The sequence below is a fragment of the Oenanthe melanoleuca genome, chromosome Z (assembly GCF_029582105.1).
Source record: "Oenanthe melanoleuca isolate GR-GAL-2019-014 chromosome Z, OMel1.0, whole genome shotgun sequence".
NCBI lineage: Eukaryota > Metazoa > Chordata > Aves > Passeriformes > Muscicapidae > Oenanthe > Oenanthe melanoleuca.
Window position 1 is genome coordinate 76,005,298 of NC_079362.1, and position 20,496 is coordinate 76,025,793.

The 20,496-nt window shown below is 55.7% G+C and overlaps 1 protein-coding gene across 2 annotated transcripts in view; it reads left to right on the forward strand.

The window, feature by feature from the left end:
• The window catches only part of ME2 (malic enzyme 2), a 47,171-nt gene that overhangs the window by 19,440 nt on the left and 7,235 nt on the right, over positions 1-20,496 (forward strand). For both annotated transcript variants that reach the window (XM_056513800.1, XM_056513799.1), the window contains exons 3-12: positions 1,002-1,135; positions 2,224-2,373; positions 6,117-6,192; positions 6,552-6,713; positions 7,864-7,967; positions 8,231-8,340; positions 8,435-8,532; positions 9,146-9,259; positions 10,161-10,275; positions 11,490-11,632. In XM_056513800.1, the coding sequence (XP_056369775.1) occupies positions 1,002-1,135; positions 2,224-2,373; positions 6,117-6,192; positions 6,552-6,713; positions 7,864-7,967; positions 8,231-8,340; positions 8,435-8,532; positions 9,146-9,259; positions 10,161-10,275; positions 11,490-11,632 (1,206 nt within the window). The remainder of the gene's footprint in view (positions 1-1,001; positions 1,136-2,223; positions 2,374-6,116; positions 6,193-6,551; positions 6,714-7,863; positions 7,968-8,230; positions 8,341-8,434; positions 8,533-9,145; positions 9,260-10,160; positions 10,276-11,489; positions 11,633-20,496) is intronic.

Here is a 20,496-nt window from a genome sequence, read left to right on the forward strand (position 1 = left end):
AATAGGAAAGAGGAAAACCATGTAAAAACAGTAATTATTTCAACGATGGGATTTCTTTCTCTAAGGAGTGTTGTTCAGAAACCATTCAGGTGTGATGAATTACACTGCAACCAGACTCTTCTTAGAAATTTGTGTTAATGTGTATGTGTTCTACAAACACCTGTGAAGAGTCTGTTCTCACATCAGCAGAGGTGAAAATATTTGTATTCTAATGCAAATTGATGCCTTTATTGTCAAATGCAAAAGTACTGAATTTTTTTTCTTCTCTGTACCTTTGAAAGCTTTCTTTAATTTTGGGGGTTTTTTTATTTTTATTTTTACTTGGCAGTAAGAATCTGAAAAGTGAGAAGCAGTTCGAATTAGTATATAAATAACAATAAATTTAAACTTTTCATCCACCATCTGCTCTGCAGAGAAGAATGGGAAGTTTTGCAGTTGAACTCTTCCAGTTTGCTACCAACGAGGCTTTTTGGTAGTAGACAAATAGATTAGATCTGTCCCTCAGTGAAAATGAAGTTGGGTTGATGTGAAATGTTTGAATTTGAAACTTTGGGTTGACCTGTGATTTTAATAGAAGCATTAGGGCAGTTCAGTGACTTGGGCATCGAGCAGTGTTACTGAATGTTTGCAAAAAAAAAAAAATATAAATCAGCAAATGGAGCAATTCAGATAAAAATCTGTGGGGTGCATGTTACTGTAGGACCAGCCTGGGGACCAACGTGAAACAATTAAAAAAAAAAAAAAAAAAAAAAAAAATCTGTTACTTCACTTTTAATCCATTTAGAGCTGCGCCTCCAGCTCCACAGAGGAAAATGAAAATCTGGGAAGGCGGGCGAGCTGTGGTGGAAAGGAAAACCACAAAAAAAAAAAAAAAAAAAAAAAAAAAAAAAGAAAAAGGAGAGGCAAACACACCCAAAGAGAAGAAGGGCACAGTGGGACAGCTCCCAGGAAAAGGAATAATGGGCAGTAATGGCTGATTGCTGCTCCCCTCTGGTTCCCAGGGCATGGCCTTCACCCTGCACGAGCGGCAGATGCTGGGGCTGCAGGGCCTCCTTCCTCCCAAAATAGAGACCCAGGACATCCAGGCCCTGCGCTTCCACAAGAACCTGGCAAAGATGACCGACCCCCTGGAAAAGTAAGCGCTGCTTTCATCCTGTGGTTGAATTAAATAAGGTTGGGAAGGTTTTTTATTTTTCTTTTTTTAAATGTTCCGCGGTCGTGAAACAGCAAAAGGGAACGTGTGAAAATCAGTGACAAGGATGCAAACCTGCCTGTAACCTGTAGTAGGTATTTCTGTGATTTGTGAGATGGAGTGGCAGGCTGTTAGAGCACAGGAGGTGGCTTTCAGCCCCTGCTATAAAAATGTGTGATAACGAAGATAAATTGAGCATTTGAGGTACCAAAACCATGTTTAACGTACACAGCAGTTACTGCTGAAAAGGAACTACTAGAATAGAATTTTAAGTCTCATAATGTGTAATTTTTTTGTGTCTTTTATTACCTAACCCACTGGTTTGGTGAACTGCAAAAAAAAAACTGGTGTTTTATTTTTAGAGTGCTGTTCTTTTAGCATCCCCTGTTACTGTTTTCAATCTTTATGTATCTCTGCCTGTAAAAATACCCGAGTCTCCTGCAGGCAGGAGGAGAGCTGGAATAGTTTGGGGCTCGCTGGAGCACATCAAAGCTCCTTTGTTCTCATCAGAGCTGAAAGATGGCTCTTGCATCCGCATCATGCCACTGGCTGGTCCTGCCGTCTGTATTGGCCAGGAGCCCAGCTGCTGTGGCCTGAGGCAAATGGCTCATCCATCATCCCTGTGTTGGTGGGTTGAGGGGCAGCAAACTGGTGGGTAAATCTGCAGAAATCCGGATTTAATATACACACCCACCTGAGTCCTTCAGAATGAGCTTTCTGTGTGTGTCCATGCTGGGATTCACTCATGGTTTTTGGATTAAAAACTATTTTGCTATAATTTTGTTTATGCAGTAAGGGGACTCCCTGCAGTGAATCCGTGGGTTGTTTTTAATCAGGTTGTGTGCATTCCCTCGTCAGCACACGGTGTGTCCCATCCTGCATTTCTGTTTCACCTTTCCAGCCCTGCTGCTCTCTCTTTTCCAGCTTCCCTTCAGAGCTGGAGCCCTGACGTGCAGGGCAGTGGGGCTGGGATGAGTAAATAACAGGAACTGCACAGTGAAGTGGCATTTCCCTGTGCTGGTCAATGACAGGTATATCTACATCATGGGCATCCAGGAGAGGAACGAGAAGCTGTTCTACAGGGTGCTGCAGGACGACATTGAGCGGCTGATGCCCATCGTCTACACTCCCACCGTGGGCCTGGCCTGCTCCCAGTATGGACACATCTTCAGGAGACCAAAGTAAGGGCCAAAAACACGAGATTCTGGCAGGGCTGCTCCCACTGCCATTCCCTCTGCCTTCCTGCCTGGGCTCTGCTTTGGTTGGTTTGGTTTCCCTCCCTTTGGCAGGTTTGGTTTGTTCCCTTTTCATTCAGATTCAGCTGCACGAGGCTCGTGCCAAGTCAGGGCAGTAAAGGTTTGGTCAACCTTTATGATTATAAGCAGTTTTAAAAGTTTTAAATGGTTTAAAAAGGTTTTTAAACTGGAGACAGGAAACATTTGAAAGCAGACATGGAGATGGGACACATAAATACCACAAGAGCAAGGCTTCACCCTCAATTCCATCACACCTCTGTGATTCCAGGGAGGATTTCTCAAATTATAACAGTCCCTTTGGGGGTCTGAGGATCTGTGTCAGGACAGGGCATTTGGGAAGGAAGACAGATTGAAAGGGATTTCAGGACTTCTGTGACCCAGTTAAAGAGGGGCTGGCCCAGGTGGGTTCTGATCTCCATCCCTGTGACCCAGTTAAAGAGGGGCTGGCCCAGGTGGGTTCTGATCTCCATCCTGTGTTACCCCAGTTAAAGAGGGGCTGGCCCAGGTGGGTTCTGATCTCCATCCTGTGACCCAGTTAAAGAGGGGCTGGCCCAGGTGGGTTCTGATCTCCATCCCTGTGACCCAGTTAAAGAGGGGCTGGCCCAGGTGGGTTCTGATCTCCATCCTGTGTGACCCAGTTAAAGAGGGGCTGGCCCAGGTGGGTTCTGATCTCCATCCTGTGTGACCCAGTTAAAGAGGGGCTGGCCCAGGTGGGTTCTGATCTCCATCCTGTGACCCAGTTAAAGAGGGGCTGGCCCAGGTGGGTTCTGATCTCCATCCTGTGTTACCCAGTTAAAGAGGGGCTGGCCCAGGTGGGTTCTGATCTCCATCCTGTGTGACCCAGTTAAAGAGGGGCTGGCCCAGGTGGGTTCTGATCTCCATCCTGTGACCCAGTTAAAGAGGGGCTGGCCCAGGTGGGTTCTGATCTCCATCCTGTGTTACCCCAGTTAAAGAGGGGCTGGCCCAGGTGGGTTCTGATCTCCATCCCTGTGTGACCCAGTTAAAGAGGGGCTGGCCCAGGTGGGTTCTGATCTCCATCCCTGTGACCCAGTTAAAGAGGGGCTGGCCCAGGTGGGTTCTGATCTCCATCCCTGTGACCCAGTTAAAGAGGGGCTGGCCCAGGTGGGTTCTGATCTCCATCCTGTGTGACCCAGTTAAAGAGGGGCTGGCCCAGGTGGGTTCTGATCTCCATCCCTGTGACCCAGTTAAAGAGGGGCTGGCCCAGGTGGGTTCTGATCTCCATCCTGTGTTACCCCAGTTAAAGAGGGGCTGGCCCAGGTGGGTTCTGATCTCCATCCTGTGTTACCCCAGTTAAAGAGGGGCTGGCCCAGGTGGGTTCTGATCTCCATCCTGTGTGACCCAGTTAAAGAGGGGCTGGCCCAGGTGGGTTCTGATCCAAACCTGTGTGACCCAGTTAAAGAGGGGCTGGCCCAGGTGGGTTCTGATCTCCATCCTGTGACCCAGTTAAAGAGGGGCTGGCCCAGGTGGGTTCTGATCTCCATCCTGTGACCCAGTTAAAGAGGGGCTGGCCCAGGTGGGTTCTGATCTCCATCCTGTGACCCAGTTAAAGAGGGGCTGGCCCAGGTGGGTTCTGATCTCCATCCCTGTGACCCAGTTAAAGAGGGGCTGGCCCAGGTGGGTTCTGATCTCCATCCTGTGACCCAGTTAAAGAGGGGCTGGCCCAGGTGGGTTCTGATCTCCATCCCTGTGACCCAGTTAAAGAGGGGCTGGCCCAGGTGGGTTCTGATCTCCATCCTGTGACCCAGTTAAAGAGGGGCTGGCCCAGGTGGGTTCTGATCTCCATCCTGTGTGACCCAGTTAAAGAGGGGCTGGCCCAGGTGGGTTCTGATCTCCATCCTGTGTGACCCAGTTAAAGAGGGGCTGGCCCAGGTGGGTTCTGATCTCCATTCTGTGTGACCCAGTTAAAGAGGGGCTGGCCCAGGTGGGTTCTGATCTCCATCCTGTGTGACCCAGTTAAAGAGGGGCTGGCCCAGGTGGGTTCTGATCTCCATCCCTGTGACCCAGTTAAAGAGGGGCTGGCCCAGGTGGGTTCTGATCTCCATCCTGTGACCCAGTTAAAGAGGGGCTGGCCCAGGTGGGTTCTGATCTCCATCCTGTGACCCAGTTAAAGAGGGGCTGGCCCAGGTGGGTTCTGATCTCCATCCTGTGTGACCCAGTTAAAGAGGGGCTGGCCCAGGTGGGTTCTGATCTCCATCCCTGTGACCCAGTTAAAGAGGGGCTGGCCCAGGTGGGTTCTGATCTCCATCCTGTGACCCAGTTAAAGAGGGGCTGGCCCAGGTGGGTTCTGATCTCCATCCCTGTGACCCAGTTAAAGAGGGGCTGGCCCAGGTGGGTTCTGATCTCCATCCTGTGACCCAGTTAAAGAGGGGCTGGCCCAGGTGGGTTCTGATCTCCATCCCTGTGACCCAGTTAAAGAGGGGCTGGCCCAGGTGGGTTCTGATCTCCATCCCTGTGACCCAGTTAAAGAGGGGCTGGCCCAGGTGGGTTCTGATCTCCATCCCTGTGACCCAGTTAAAGAGGGGCTGGCCCAGGTGGGTTCTGATCTCCATCCCTGTGACCCAGTTAAAGAGGGGCTGGCCCAGGTGGGTTCTGATCTCCATCCTGTGTTACCCCAGTTAAAGAGGGGCTGGCCCAGGTGGGTTCTGATCTCCATCCTGTGTGACCCAGTTAAAGAGGGGCTGGCCCAGGTGGGTTCTGATCTCCATCCTGTGTGACCCAGTTAAAGAGGGGCTGGCCCAGGTGGGTTCTGATCTCCATCCCTGTGACCCAGTTAAAGAGGGGCTGGCCCAGGTGGGTTCTGATCTCCATCCTGTGTGACCCAGTTAAAGAGGGGCTGGCCCAGGTGGGTTCTGATCTCCATCCTGTGTGACCCAGTTAAAGAGGGGCTGGCCCAGGTGGGTTCTGATCTCCATCCCTGTGACCCAGTTAAAGAGGGGCTGGCCCAGGTGGGTTCTGATCTCCATCCTGTGTTACCCCAGTTAAAGAGGGGCTGGCCCAGGTGGGTTCTGATCTCCATCCTGTGTGACCCAGTTAAAGAGGGGCTGGCCCAGGTGGGTTCTGATCTCCATCCCTGTGACCCAGTTAAAGAGGGGCTGGCCCAGGTGGGTTCTGATCTCCATCCCTGTGTGACCCAGTTAAAGAGGGGCTGGCCCAGGTGGGTTCTGATCTCCATCCCTGTGACACAGTTAAAGAGGGGCTGGCCCAGGTGGGTTCTGATCTCCATCCTGTGTTACCCCAGTTAAAGAGGGGCTGGCCCAGGTGGGTTCTGATCTCCATCCTGTGACCCAGTTAAAGAGGGGCTGGCCCAGGTGGGTTCTGATCTCCATCCTGTGTTACCCCAGTTAAAGAGGGGCTGGCCCAGGTGGGTTCTGATCTCCATCCTGTGTGACCCAGTTAAAGAGGGGCTGGCCCAGGTGGGTTCTGATCTCCATCCCTGTGACCCAGTTAAAGAGGGGCTGGCCCAGGTGGGTTCTGATCTCCATTCCCCAGATAGTAACAAAAATTCTCCTTTGAGCAATTTATGTCAGTGAATGTCAAACTTTGATTTTTAAATTATCCTTTTTGACATCTAGTTTTAGATTAGCACGGTGACATTTCTAATTCTCACCCACGACATATTTCTTGTTTGTGTTTTTGTTTTCTTTCAGAGGATTATTTATTTCCATCTCAGACAGGGGCCACATAAGGTCAATTGTGAACAACTGGCCAGAGAATGATGTTAAGGTACTGTCACTGTGTGTTTTATTTTCTAGTTGTTATTGTATCTCAGCTGAGCTTTTGAAGATTTACTGGTGTTTAATGGAAACATAAATATTAAGTAATGCATTCTTGACTCTTTGATGGTGTTGGCAGAATGCAGCTAATTAAGGTAATGCATATCTTGAAGTTCAGTGTTTTATCCTAAATAGGAGGTTTGTGGGTTGAGAAAAATATTGCTCGTGATCTATTCTTCATTTGACTCAATTTTTGCCTGGGAAAAAACCACAACTGCTGTTGATATGATCTTTATAAATTTCAACAATCATGCATAATTTGACCTGCTTTTTCTTTTTTTTTTTTTTTTAATTTTATTTTTCTATCAGGCTGTCGTCGTCACTGATGGAGAAAGAATATTGGGTCTTGGAGACCTGGGGGTGTATGGGATGGGAATTCCAGTGGGAAAGCTGTGTTTGTACACAGCCTGTGCAGGGATACACCCAGATAAATGCCTGCCTGTCTGCATCGACGTTGGCACTGATAACACAGTGAGTCACCCCTATAAAGATACTTTAAAAAAAAAAAAAAAATCTGTACTACAAGAAGAGTATTTCTGAGCACTTTTATTTAAGGTAAATCCAGATATTTTATGTAAATGGTTTGGAACCCACTATACAGTGATATAAAAGTGCCCATAAATTTGTCCATGAAAGGGTGCATCTGGAAGTAACTGGAATGCTGGAACGCTGCAAAAGGGGCAGTCAGTTTTGAGCTGACTTTTAAGGAGCTGGAAATGGGAATTGGATTTATTAGAGCAGTTTATTGTTCGCAGTATTGATTTGTTCAGTTTTAAAAGCATCCAGCAGCAGCCCCAAGTGCCAGCTGAAATTACAGATGGAGGCTGCTGCAGGGGCTGCTGTGTAGGTGCAGCATCTGCAGTGAGAAATGGGCTGTGCTGGGTGTGTGCTGGGAGGGGATTCATCCTGCTGCCCTGGTTTGAAGGCAGGAGCTTCTCTTTGAAACTGAGAATGTAAACCCCTCCCTCCAAATTATTATAATTTTGATATTAGGGGGCTCTCAGGCAAAGAGATGGGAATTAGGAATAACAGTTCTTCACTAGGAAAATTAAAATAGCAATGCAGTATTACACAGAACAATCCCAGCCCTGCCAGAGTCAGAATCCAAGCTGACACCCGTCAGTCAGTCAGGGTGTTGGCACAGTCCCATTCAATGGTGGCTGCATCCTCCTGCAGGGGCAGATGTGGTTCAGCTGGAGCAGTGCTCCTGGAGAAGGTGCAGTTTCCTCTGAAGCTCCAGGGATGATGTGGAAAGGTCTGGCTTTCCTCTGGAATCCAGTGGAAAGAAGGTTCCTTGGTGTCCAAAATGTCAGTTTTTATCTGGGTAGGAAAGGCTTGGCTCCTCCCCTGGCTGGAGCATCTCCCAGTGGGATGATGGAATTTTATCAGTCATGCCCTGGGACTCACTGGCCATGAACAGGAGATATCTCCTGGAGGGAGGATGGGCTGTGGGAAGATAAAGATGATTGCCCAGCTGGTTTAAAGGTGGCCCATGAGCAGATAATGTGTGCCAGGAGATCAGGGGCACTGCCCCAGCTGGGTTAACAGATGGGGACAGAATAAATTCACATTTCTGGGTGCCACAGCAGCCCAGCACAGCTGTCTGGTTACTCTCTTTCAGACCCTCCTCAAAGATCCCTTCTACATGGGGCTGTACCAGAAGAGGGATCGCTCGCAGGTGTACGATGACCTGATAGACGAGTTCATGGAAGCCATCACAGACAGGTAGTGCTGCACTCATCAGCCCTAACACACTGTCCCTGCAGCCCTGCAGGGAACAGGAGGGCCCCAGAAGCTGGGGCAGGGGGTGTGTGTCCCTGGGGTGACATCCTCAGTGCCCTGGAGCACGCTGCTGGCGGTTGTCTGTGAGCAGAGACTCTGCTGGCACTGGCAGGACAGCCTGCTTCCTGAGAGAACAGATTGTGAGCAGGCTCTGCTCTGTTCCCATGTCTCTGTCTGCTCACGGGGGTCTTTGCCTTCCTCTGTAGGTATGGCCAGAACACTCTCATCCAGTTTGAAGACTTTGGGAACCACAATGCGTTCCGGTTCCTGAGGAAATACAGAGAGAAGTACTGTACCTTCAATGATGATATCCAAGGTACACCCTTTGTGTTTGTAACAGCCGTGCAGAGACTTCTCCCAGAGCCACAGCCTGCCCTGTCAGCGTGCTCAGGTTTGCTCTGCTCTCACAGGCACAGCCTCGGTGGCCTTGGCAGGACTGCTGGCAGCACAGAAAGCCACTGGCAAACCACTCACAGACCAGAAGGTGCTGTTCCTTGGAGCTGGAGAGGTGAGTCCTCTGACGGGCCTGAGAGCAGCAGGAGGTATTTAAATTTTGTATTTCCTCACCATGGAGGAAATTCTCTCAATTCTGTTGGGCAGGTTTCATTGAGATGCATTAGCAGGAAGGACTCTGCTTGAGCAGGACTGTGTGAAAGGTGTTTAACATTTGCAGGGACTCATATTTTTCATTTTCCTGCCTGGCCTTGAAAAAAGCATCAGGGACTTGTGTGTATTTGAAGGGAAACTCACCATAAAATTATGATGTAGTGAGAGCATCTTGTTAATTTTTATAGCACCAGAGAGAAGTGCAGGGAGCTTTTCTCAGCAGGGTGATTCAGCTCCTGAGTCAGTCAGTGGTGCAGCAGTGCCAGGAGCAGCACGGTGCCTCTTGGCACACCAGCACAATTGCTCCTGTGGTGCTGACAAAACAACTTAATTACCTGAGGAGTTCTCCCCTGGGGAGAGGCCCTGGTGGCACTAATCAGCCAGGGCTGCTCTGCATCTCGCTGTGCTCCTTTCTCCTGCCAGGGAGGGGACACGGGCACCTCTGAGGGGTTTTTGTGGGGCTCCTGTGCCGGCAGCCCCCTCTGTGCCCTGTCACAAACCCTCTCCTCCTGCAGGCCGCCCTGGGCATTGCCAACCTGATAGTGATGGCCATGGTGGAGAGCGGCGTGTCCTGCGAGGAGGCGTCCCGGAGGATATGGATGTTCGACAAGCACGGCCTGCTGGTTCAGGTAGGGCTGCCCCTGCACAGCCGAGCCCCCTGCACAGCCGAGTGCCCCTGCACAGCCCCTGCACAGCCGAGCGCCCTGCACAGCCGAGCCCCCCTGCTCTCACAGCCGAGCCCCGTGCACAGCCGAGCCCCCCTGCACAGCTGAGCCCCCCTGCACAGCCGAGCGCCCTGCACAGCCGAGCCCCCTGCACAGCTGAGCCCCCTGCACAGCCGAGCCCCCCTGCACAGCTGAGCCCCCCTGCACAGCCGAGCGCCCTGCACAGCCGAGCCCCCTGCACAGCTGAGCCCCCTGCACAGCCGAGCCCCCTGCACAGCCCCTGCACAGCCGAGCCCCCCTGCACAGCTCAGCCCCCTGCACAGCCGAGCCCCCCTGCACAGCCGAGCCCCCTGCACAGCCCCTGCACAGCCCCTGCACAGCCGAGCCCCCCTGCACAGCTGAGCCCCCCTGCACAGCCGAGCCCCTTGCACAGCCGAGCCCCCTGCACAGCCGAGCCCCCTGCACAGCCCCTGCACAGCCGAGCCCCCTGCACAGCCCCTGCACAGCCCCTGCACAGCCGAGCCCCCTGCACAGCCGAGCCCCCCTGCACAGCCCCTGCACAGCTCAGCCCCCTGCACAGCCGAGCCCCCTGCACAGCCGAGCCCCCTGCACAGCCGAGCCCCCCTGCACAGCCCCTGCACAGCTCAGCCCCCTGCACAGCCGAGCCCCCTGCACAGCCGAGCCCCCTGCACAGCCGAGCCCCCTGCACAGCTCAGCCCCCTGCACAGCCGAGCCCCCCTGCACAGCCGAGCCCCCTGCACAGCCGAGCCCCCCTGCACAGCCCCCCTGCACAGCCGAGCCCCCTGCACAGCCGAGCCCCCCTGCACAGCTCTCACAGCTGCTAACAGTGCTGTTGTGTGTGCAGGGCCGAGAGCACAAGGTGGATTCCCACCAGGAGCCGTTTGCACACAAGGCTCCAGAGCACGTACCAAAGACATTTGTGGAGGCAGTGAACGTCCTTCGGCCTTCAGCCATCATTGGTGAGTGAGTGGCTTCTCTGCAGTTTGGTTTTGGCTGCCTTTAACGTAAATAGGATGGAAAAGTGAGGTAAATTTTCTGCTTGAGCTGTGATGCTCCTTCCGAGCCTTTTGTCCTTTGCAACAGAGAGCAGCCACAACTGTGGTGTTTTCTACAGAATTCCCTAACTTGAGTTGTTGGGGTATTTTCTAACCTGTCCCCCAGTCACCTCCTCTGGTCAGAGCCTGCCAGCAGCACAGCTGGAAGGAGCAGCTCCATGCTGCACCTCTGAGGTCACTGACATCTGTAGGTATTTATTTACAGCTGTCTGCAGAGAGCAGATAGGATCACAGGTATTTCCTGCTGTGGCTGCAGTTTTCTTTGCATGTGATTTATTTGGAAAAGGAGAGTACCTTGGAGTTTGTAGCCACTGTACAAATACACCGTGCTGTGTGTTTGTAGCTCTGGGCTTGGGTGTGGTCAGGTGTGCACACCCAGCTGGGGTGAATCACCCACAGGGCACCTGGAATTCCCAGTGCTTATCCAGGACCGTGTTCTTTGTACACAACAATACCAAAAAATAACGTGAAGTGGGCTTCTGGAGTGTTATAAATGAGAAACAAGAGCCTCGATACTCAGCAAATTTATATTGCTCTGTTTTACACAGACAGAGCAGTGGGGTTACATGGGGTCACTGCCCACTCCGTGCTCCACCAAAGTTTGGTTCGCAGCTCCCTTTTCTAGCGTGGTTTCCTTGCAGTCATCAGTAATTGTTATTTTTCAGTGCCATAGTTGTGCCAGGTGAGCAGTGGTGGTCGGTGGGATCTCTGGATGACCCGAGTCTCCAGACAGTTTGTCAGTCCCACAGATAACCTCTGTGATAGAGGCTGAGTCAGGAAATCTGGTCTCAGGGATAGGCTGCAACTGATCACACGGAGGCAGCAAACCTGATTTTGCAGAACCTGCTGGGCTGTGTGGAAGCCTTGTTGTGCAGCCTGCCAGTAAAACAGAAAGATTTAATCAGATATTTTCCTTTCTTTAGTGCCGCGCTTCATTTCAGACCGAGTATCCTGCTTTATACAAACCCCACACTTTTATGACTAACGCGGATTTGTTACCAGTTACCACATGGAGCACCCTCAGTGGATGTGTCTGTGAGGGTTGTGAGCCAGCCAGGGCAGTCTGGGTGCTGTCCCAGCCCAGCTGAGCGTGGCTTGGTGCCTCCCCTGTCCTGCAGGCGTTGCCGGGGCGGGGCGCCTGTTCTCCCAGGACGTGCTGCAGGCCATGGCCTCCATCAACGAGCGACCCATCATCTTCGCCCTGAGCAACCCCACGGCGAAGGCGGAGTGCACGGCCGAGGAGGCGTACACGCTGACCGAGGTGCGTGTGTGAGCTGCGGCTGCGGGGCGTGCCTGCCCGGCCGGGCTGTGCCTGCCTGAGCTGGGCTGTGCCTTCCCTGGGCCGGGGTGTGCCTTCCCTGGGCCGGGGTGTGCCTTCCTGGGCTGGGCTGTGCCTTCCTGGGCTGGGGTGTGCCTTCCCTGGGCTGGGCTGTGCCTTCCCTGGGCTGGGGTGTGCCTGCCTGGGCCGGGCTGTGCCTGCCCAAGCCGGGCTGTGCCTTCCCTGAGCTGGGCTGTGCCTTCCTGGGCTGGGCTGTGCCTTCCCTGGGCTGGGCTGTGCCTGCCTGAGCCGCGCTGTGCCTGCCTGAGCTGGGCTGTGCCTGCCTGGGCTGGGCTGTGCCTTCCTGGGCTGGGCTGTGCCTTCCCTGAGCCGGGCTGTGCCTTCCCTGAGCCGGGCTGTGCCTGCCTGGGCTGGGCTGTGCCTGCCTGAGCCGGGCTGTGCCTCCCCTGGGCTGGGCTGTGCCTCCCTGGGCTGGGCTGTGCCTGCCTGAGCCGGGCTGTGCCTGCCTGGGCTGGGCTGTGCCTGCCTGGGCTGGGCTGTGCCTTCCCTGAGCCGGGCTGTGCCTTCCCTGAGCCGGGCTGTGCCTTCCCTGGGCCGGGCTGTGCCTGCCCGAGCCGGGCTGTGCCTTCCCTGGGCTGGGCTGTGCCTGCCTGGGCTGGGCTGTGCCTTCCCTGGGCTGGGCTGTGCCTTCCCTGAGCCGGGCTGTGCCTCCCTGGGCTGGGCTGTGCCTCCCTGGGCTGGGCTGTGCCTGCCTGGGCTGGGCTGTGCCTGCCTGAGCTGGGCTGTGCCTCCCCTGGGCTGGGCTGTGCCTGCCTGAGCTGGGCTGTGCCTTCCCTGGGCTGGGCTGTGCCTGCCTGGGCTGGGCTGTGCCTGCCTGGGCTGGGCTGTGCCTTCCCTGGGCTGGGCTGTGCCTCCCCTGAGCCGGGCTGTGCCTGCCTGAGCCGGGCTGTGCCTGCCTGAGCCGGGCTGTGCCTGCCTGGGCTGGGCTGTGCCTGCCTGGGCTGGGCTGTGCCTCCCCTGGGCTGGGCTGTGCCTGCCTGAGCTGGGCTGTGCCTTCCCTGGGCTGGGCTGTGCCTCCCTGGGCTGGGCTGTGCCTCCCCTGGGCTGGGCTGTGCCTGCCTGAGCTGGGCTGTGCCTTCCCTGGGCTGGGCTGTGCCTGCCTGGGCTGGGCTGTGCCTGCCTGGGCTGGGCTGTGCCTGCCTGGGCTGGGCTGTGCCTGCCTGGGCCGGGCTGTGCCTTCCCTGGGCTGGGCTGTGCCTTCCCTGGGCTGGGCTGTGCCTTCCCTGGGCTGGGCTGTGCCTGCCTGGGCTGGGCTGTGCCTTCCCTGGGCCGGGCTGTGCCTGCCTGGGCTGGGCTGTGCCTGCCTGGGCTGGGCTGTGCCTGCCTGGGCCGGGCTGTGCCTGCCTGAGCCGGGCTGTGCCTGCCTGAGCCGGGCTGTGCCTGCCTGAGCTGGGCTGTGCCTTCCCTGGGCTGGGCTGTGCCTGCCTGGGCTGGGCTGTGCCTCCCCTGAGCCGGGCTGTGCCTTCCCTGGGCTGGGCTGTGCCTCCCTGGGCTGGGCTGTGCCTCCCTGGGCTGGGCTGTGCCTGCCTGAGCCGGGCTGTGCCTGCCTGGGCTGGGCTGTGCCTGCCTGGGCTGGGCTGTGCCTGCCTGGGCTGGGCTGTGCCTGCCTGAGCCGGGCTGTGCCTGCCTGGGCTGGGCTGTGCCTGCCTGGGCTGGGCTGTGCCTGCCTGGGCCGGGCTGTGCCTGCCCGAGCCGGGCTGTGCCTTCCCTGGGCTGGGCTGTGCCTCCCCTGGGCTGGGCTGTGCCTGCCTGAGCCGGGCTGTGCCTGCCTGAGCCGGGCTGTGCCTGCCTGAGCTGGGCTGTGCCTGCCTGAGCCGGGCTGTGCCTGCCTGGGCTGGGCTGTGCCTGCCTGGGCTGGGCTGTGCCTGCCTGAGCTGGGCTGTGCCTGCCTGGGCCGGGCTGTGCCTGCCTGGGCTGGGCTGTGCCTCGCCTGGGCCGGGCTGTGCCTGCCTGAGCTGGGCTGTGCCTGCCTGAGCCGGGCTGTGCCTGCCTGGGCTGGGCTGTGCCTGCCTGGGCTGGGCTGTGCCTCGCCTGGGCCGGGCTGTGCCTGCCTGAGCTGGGCTGTGCCTCCCCTGGGCTGGGCTGTGCCTGCCTGAGCCGGGCTGTGCCTGCCCGGGCTGGGCTGTGCCTGCCCGAGCCGGGCTCTGCCTGCCTGAGCCGGGCTGTGCCTGCCTGAGCCGGGCTGTGCCTGCCTGAGCTGGGCTGTGCCTGCCTGAGCCGGGCTGTGCCTGCCTGGGCTGGGCTGTGCCTGCCTGGGCTGGGCTGTGCCTGCCTGAGCTGGGCTGTGCCTGCCTGGGCCGGGCTGTGCCTGCCTGGGCTGGGCTGTGCCTGCCTGGGCCGGGCTGTGCCTGCCTGAGCCGGGCTGTGCCTGCCTGAGCCGGGCTGTGCCTGCCCGGGCCGGGCTGTGCCTGCCTGAGCCGGGCTGTGCCTGCCCCGGGGGTCTCTCCATGCCTCAGGTCCCTCTCAGCAGGACACCTGGTAGTTTAGAGTCCGTGTTCTTCCCAGCCCGAGCTCCAAACAAAATGCAGAATCTGTTTTTCAGGGGTTTCCAAGGTTGGTTGTTGTTTTTTATGTAAGGAGTTCTTTCTGTCTAGCACACTGGTCAAGGCACACACTGACTGCCAGAGGGCAGGTCTTACCTTTTTTACTTTAAATTACATACCTAATGTCTAAAATTACTTCCCAATACATGACCCTGACATTACCCTGTCCAGTTTTCCCTCACACCAATCCAAAAGTGCCATCCAGGCTCAGAAATGGATGACAAGAAGAACCCAAAATCCTCCATCTTGGCTTCAAACCCCCTAATATAAACATCTCTAAAAATTCACTTTTCTACCTCCTAACAATCTAATTTATACTCTACTTATTTTTTGTGACTTGTAGTTCATCCTGCAAGGAAGGTAATTTTTCCCAGGGGCTTGGATCCAGTGTCCAGGGGTCCTGGGTGCTGTGCCAGGGCCTCTGAGATCCTGCCAGGGGGTCTGGAGGCATCCAGGGAAGCCAGGGGACACCCTGGGCTCCCACAGGGTGGTTCTGGCTTTGGGCTGATACTGGTCCAGGTAGCTCTGAGGGCCCCCAAGGCAGAATTCAGCTTCTCAGCTAGCCAGTAAAGAGACTTTGGGAATTGCAGTAGAGGTTCCAAAAGCAGCTTTATTTCTTCAGAGGATTCTGCCAGCAAAATCCAGTTACATAGCACAGCAAGGGGTTTTATAGATTTCAGGGGGATTGAATTCCTAACCAGCAAAATTATAATTTGAGAATTATCCAATTACTTTAAGATTCTAGGTGAGAAAAGACCAACCATCTAGTGAAGTTAAAGACCAATAGAAACCCTAAATGATAACAGGGGTTTCCCTGGGGAGAGGGGGCATCTCTCATGAAAGGTTTCATTGTCTCAGGGCACAAAGTCCCAGTTGCCTTTTCCAGGGACAGCTGTATCATCCACAGTGGGGCTGCTTGGGAGTGCCTGAACCCCAGAACACAAATTGTCCTGTGTGCACTTAGTGATGTAGGAAGGTTATTTAATGATGTGAGGAGGTAATTTCTCACCCTCTGGCAATAGTGAGTGGGGGTGATTGCAAAAGAGGGCGAGATTTTTAACTGGCAGCATTTTGCAAAGCCTAAAGCAGCCTGAATCTTGTTACCACTTTTTTAAGAGAATGAGCAGCAGTATTGTGACGTGGCCTTGATCAATTAACTAGTTTCTCACAGCCACTTTTAATTATTTCGTGTTGTTATGGAGCCTGCTGGGCTCACAGCAGGGGCTGAGCAGGGTCATGGCTGAGTGCAGTCCTTGCAGTCCTGTGTCCCTGTGTGTCCCCAGGCAGGAATGGCCTCTGTCCCTGTGTGTCCCCAGGCAGGAATGGCCTCTGTCCCTGTGTGTCCCCAGGCAGGGCTGGGCTCTGTCCCCCTGTGTCCCCAGGCAGGGCTGGCCTCTGTCCCTGTGTGTCCCCAGGCAGGGCTGGGCTCTGTCCCCCTGTGTGTCCCCAGGCAGGGCTGGGCTCTGTCCCCGTGTGTCCCCAGGCAGGACTGGGCTCTGTCCCCGTGTGTCCCCAGGCAGGAGTGGGCTCTGTCCCTGTGTGTCCCCAGGCAGGAATGGCCTCTGTCCCTGTGTGTCCCCAGGCAGGGCTGGCCTCTGTCCCCGTGTGTCCCCAGGCAGGAATGGCCTCTGTCCCCGTGTGTCCCCAGGCAGGAATGGCCTCTGTCCCCCTGTGTCCCCAGGCAGGGCTGGCCTCTGTCCCTGTGTGTCCCCAGGCAGGGCTGGGCTCTGTCCCTGTGTGTCCCCAGGCAGGAATGGCCTCTGTCCCCCTGTGTCCCCAGGCAGGGCTGGCCTCTGTCCCCGTGTGTCCCCAGGCAGGAATGGCCTCTGTCCCCCTGTGTCCCCAGGCAGGGCTGGCCTCTGTCCCCGTGTGTCCCCAGGCAGGAATGGCCTCTGTCCCTGTGTGTCCCCAGGCAGGACTGGCCTCTGTCCCTGTGTCCCCAGGCAGGGCTGGCCTCTGTCCCTGTGTGTCCCCAGGCAGGACTGGCCTCTGTCCCCCTGTGTCCCCAGGCAGGGCTGGCCTCTGTCCCTGTGTGTCCCCAGGCAGGACTGGCCTCTGTCCCTGTGTGTCCCCAGGCAGGACTGGCCTCTGTCCCTGTGTGTCCCCAGGCAGGGCTGGCCTCTGTCCCTGTGTGTCCCCAGGCAGGGCTGGCCTCTGTCCCTGTGTCCCCAGGCAGGACTGGCCTCTGTCCCTGTGTGTCCCCAGGCAGGGCTGGCCTCTGTCCCCGTGTGTCCCCAGGCAGGACTGGGCTCTGTCCCTGTGTGTCCCCAGGCAGGGCTGGGCTCTGTCCCCCTGTGTGTCCCCAGGCAGGGCTGGGCTCTGTCCCCGTGTGTCCCCAGGCAGGGCTGGGCTCTGTCCCCGTGTGTCCCCAGGCAGGAATGGCCTCTGTCCCTGTGTGTCCCCAGGCAGGGCTGGGCTCTGTCCCTGTGTGTCCCCAGGCAGGGCTGGCCTCTGTCCCCGTGTGTCCCCAGGCAGGACTGGCCTCTGTCCCCCTGTGTCCCCAGGAAGGACTGGCCTCTGTCCCCAGCCACCCCAGCTGTGTCTGTCACCTGTCACCCCCACAGGTGTGAATGGGTCAGCCAGGAGCAAACAGCCCTGGTCCTGCGCCCTCCCCTCGGTGCCACTGCCCCCCTCGGGCACCTGGGAGGGTGGCACTGTCACCTGGGGGTGGCACTGTCACCTGGGGAGGGTGGCACTGTCACCTGGGGAAGGTGGCACTGTCACCGGGGGAACGTGGCACTGTCACCTGGAGGGTGGCACTGTCACCTGGGAGGGTGGCACTGTCACCTGGGGGTGGCACTGTCACCTGGGGGTGGCACTGTCACCTGGGAAGGTGGCACTGTCACCTGGGGGTGGCACTGTCACCTGAGGGTGCCACTGTCACCTGGGGGTGGCACTGTCACCTGGGGAACGTGGCACTGTCACCTGAAGGTGGCACTGTCACCTGAGGGTGGCACTGTCACCTGGGGGTGGCACTGTCACCTGAGGGTGGCACTGTCACCTGAGGGTGGCACTCCACTGTCCCCATCTGCCCCCCCAATTCTCTCCCACGTTCCAGGGGCTCAGTTCAGGGAATTCCTGCAGGGATCTGCCCTGAGCCCTGTCCCCAAGTGCCACCTCCACTCTTTAAATCCTCCAGGGATGGGGACTCAGCCCTGCCCTGAGCAGCTGGGCCAGGGCTGGACAGACCTTTAGCTAAAGAAATGTTCCAATATCCACCTGAGCCCCCCTGGCCCTGAGCCCGTTCCCTCTCCTCCTGTTCCCTGGGATAAGATCCCAAATCCCCCCGGCTGTCCCCTCCTGTCAGGGAGCTGTGCAGAGCCACAAGGTCCCCCCTGAGCCTCCTTTTCTCCAGGCTCAGCCCCTTTCCAGCTCCCTCAGCCTCTCCTGGGGCTCCAGCCCCTTCCCCAGCTCCGTCCCTGCCCTGGAAAGGATTTCAGATTAAGGTGGTTTAATCCCTCTCAGATACCTTGCACTAACCAGAACAGTGAGCTGGGCAGTGTTTCAGTTTATAAATTCCAGTTTCTTGGATGGAAGTTAAACAGGAGTTAGTTGTGCATCCAGGACTGCAGTTGGCATAAATAAATGTAAAAACTGCTGTCGTCTCTAGCTGAAGGAGGCCAGGAGTGCAGTTAGAGGGGGAACCAGCCTGATTTTTGCTTGCACTTTGAACAGAATATCAGCAAATGAGTTTTGAGTGAGTTTGAGTTTTGAGTGTCTGTCTGCCCATGGCTGAGTGCCGAGCCCCAAGGAGCCGGACCTCAACTTAGTGATTATTAATGACTTTCTATATTTCCAGATTTCTGTATTTCTGGGTTGTTTGGACAAATAAGCACTGGTCAGTAAATAAATGGGTGTAGTTTTGTTCCAGTCCCTATTCATACTCTGTAATTTTTTTTCCCCTTTAAACTTTCCTGCAGTTCAGCTGCTGCACAGTTCTCTCTGGTTCTCTGAGATGTCCTCAGCTGGACCGTAGGAACATGGTTTCCCTTCCAGATGCAGTAATTGCCTAGGAAATGGACTCCAGGAGCGTGACTATTGTGTGGAAATCTGCAGCTTCTTTTTCTTTGTCCGTAGCTAATGGAGTTTGTCAGGGATCAGAGCTGTCACCCTGTGCCCAGGCTACACCAGGGCAACAAAGGAACAAAGGCACCATCACCAGCCTCTCACTGCTCACTTTTTATCCCACTAGGTGGCACCTGGAGAAGCCTCTGTGGCTCTCTGGGCTTCTGCTGCCTTTTAACGTGCTTTGTCTTTTGGTCCTGTCCTTTGTTGCATCCGTTTGCTTTGCTCCCTCCACAAAAAGGCTCTTGTCGTTCAAACACTGTCCAGAGCCTGCAGCTTTTTTGTGATTTGTTTTCAAGCACAGTAGTCCTGGGAAGCCTTAAAGGTTTTAAACCTCTGCTCCTAAGTGTTACTCAAAAGAAAGTCAGGATTTTTTTATCTCAGTGGGTGTACTGCTTGAGAAGAGGGTAGTTTATCTGGAGGGTGTGGTTCACACTCAGATAAGGTTTGATGTTTTGTGCCGAAGGCAGGATCAGCAGACCACATCACTCCTGCCCTGCCTGCTCTCCAGCTGACACGGCAGCTCCTCCCACCCTCTGGGAAGGAAGGACGAGGCCTTCCCTTTCCCCTCTGCCCACTCGTGAGCGTGGGGCCCTGTGGGGCTGGGCCTGGGGTCTGATCAGGGTTGGCAGCAGCACTGCGTGCTGGGTGTGAGCCCCTGCAGGGCGCTGCTGCCGTGGGGCTGAGCAAACAGAGCCCTCCGTGGGGCTGAGCAAACAAACATCCCTCCGTGGGGCTGAGCAAACAGAGCCCTCCGTGGGGCTGAGCAAACAAACAGATCCCTCTGTGGAGCTGAGCAAACAGAGCCCTCCGTGGGGCTGAGCAAACAAACAGATCCCTCTGTGGGGCTGAGCAAACAAACAGATCCCTCCGTGGGACTGAGCAAACAGAGCCCTCCGTGGGGCTGAGCAAACAGATCCCTCTGTGACTGAGCAAACAGATCCCTCTGTGACTGAGCAAACAGATCCCTCCGTGGGGCTGAGCAAACAGATCCTTCTGTGACTGAGCAAACAGATCCCTCTGTGACTGAGCAAACAGATCCCTCCGTGGGGCTGAGCAAACAGATCCTTCTGTGACTGAGCAAACAGATCCCTCCGTGGGACTGAGCAAACAGATCCCTCCGTGGGGCTGGGCAAACAGATCCCTCTGTGACTGAGCAAACAGATCCTTCTGTGACTGAGCAAACAGATCCCTCTGTGACTGAGCAAACAGATCCCTCTGTGACTGAGCAAACAGATCCCTCTGTGACTGAGCAAACAGATCCTTCTGTGACTGAGCAAACAGATCCCTCTGTGACTGAGCAAACAGATCCCTCCGTGGGACTGAGCAAACAGATCCCTCTGTGGGGCTGGGCAAACAGATCCCTCTGTGGGACTGAGCAAACAGATCCCTCTGTGACTGAGCAAACAGATCCCTCTGTGACTGAGCAAACAGATCCTTCTGTGACTGAGCAAACAGATCCCTCTGTGACTGAGCAAACAGATCCCTCTGTGACTGAGCAAACAGATCCCTCTGTGACTGAGCAAACAGATCCTTCTGTGACTGAGCAAACAGATCCCTCTGTGACTGAGCAAACAGATCCCTCTGTGACTGAGCAAACAGATCCTTCTGTGACTGAGCAAACAGATCCCTCTGTGACTGAGCAAACAGATCCCTCCGTGGGACTGAGCAAACAGATCCCTCTGTGGGACTGAGCAAACAGATCCCTCTGTGACTGAGCAAACAGATCCCTCTGTGACTGAGCAAACAGATCCCTCTGTGACTGAGCAAACAGATCCCTCTGTGGGGCTGAGCAAACAGATCCCTCTGTGGGGCTGAGCAAACAGATCCCTCTGTGACTGGGCAAACAGATCCCTCTGTGACTGAGCAAACAAACAGGTCCCTCCGTGCCTCGGGAGCAGCTGGCCCTGCTCAGTGCCTCACTGATCGATCCTTTCAGGACTGATCAATCCTTTCACAGTGACCACTCCTTTCACAGTGACCACTCCTTTCACACTGATCATTTCTTTCATGAACTGATCATTCCTTTCATAGTGATCATTCCTTTCACAGCTGATCATTCCTTTCACCTAATGTCATTCACAACTGATCGTTCCTTTCACAATTGACCACTCCTTTCACAACTGATCATTCTTTTTAGGACTGATCATTCTCTTCACCAGTGATCATTCCTTTCAC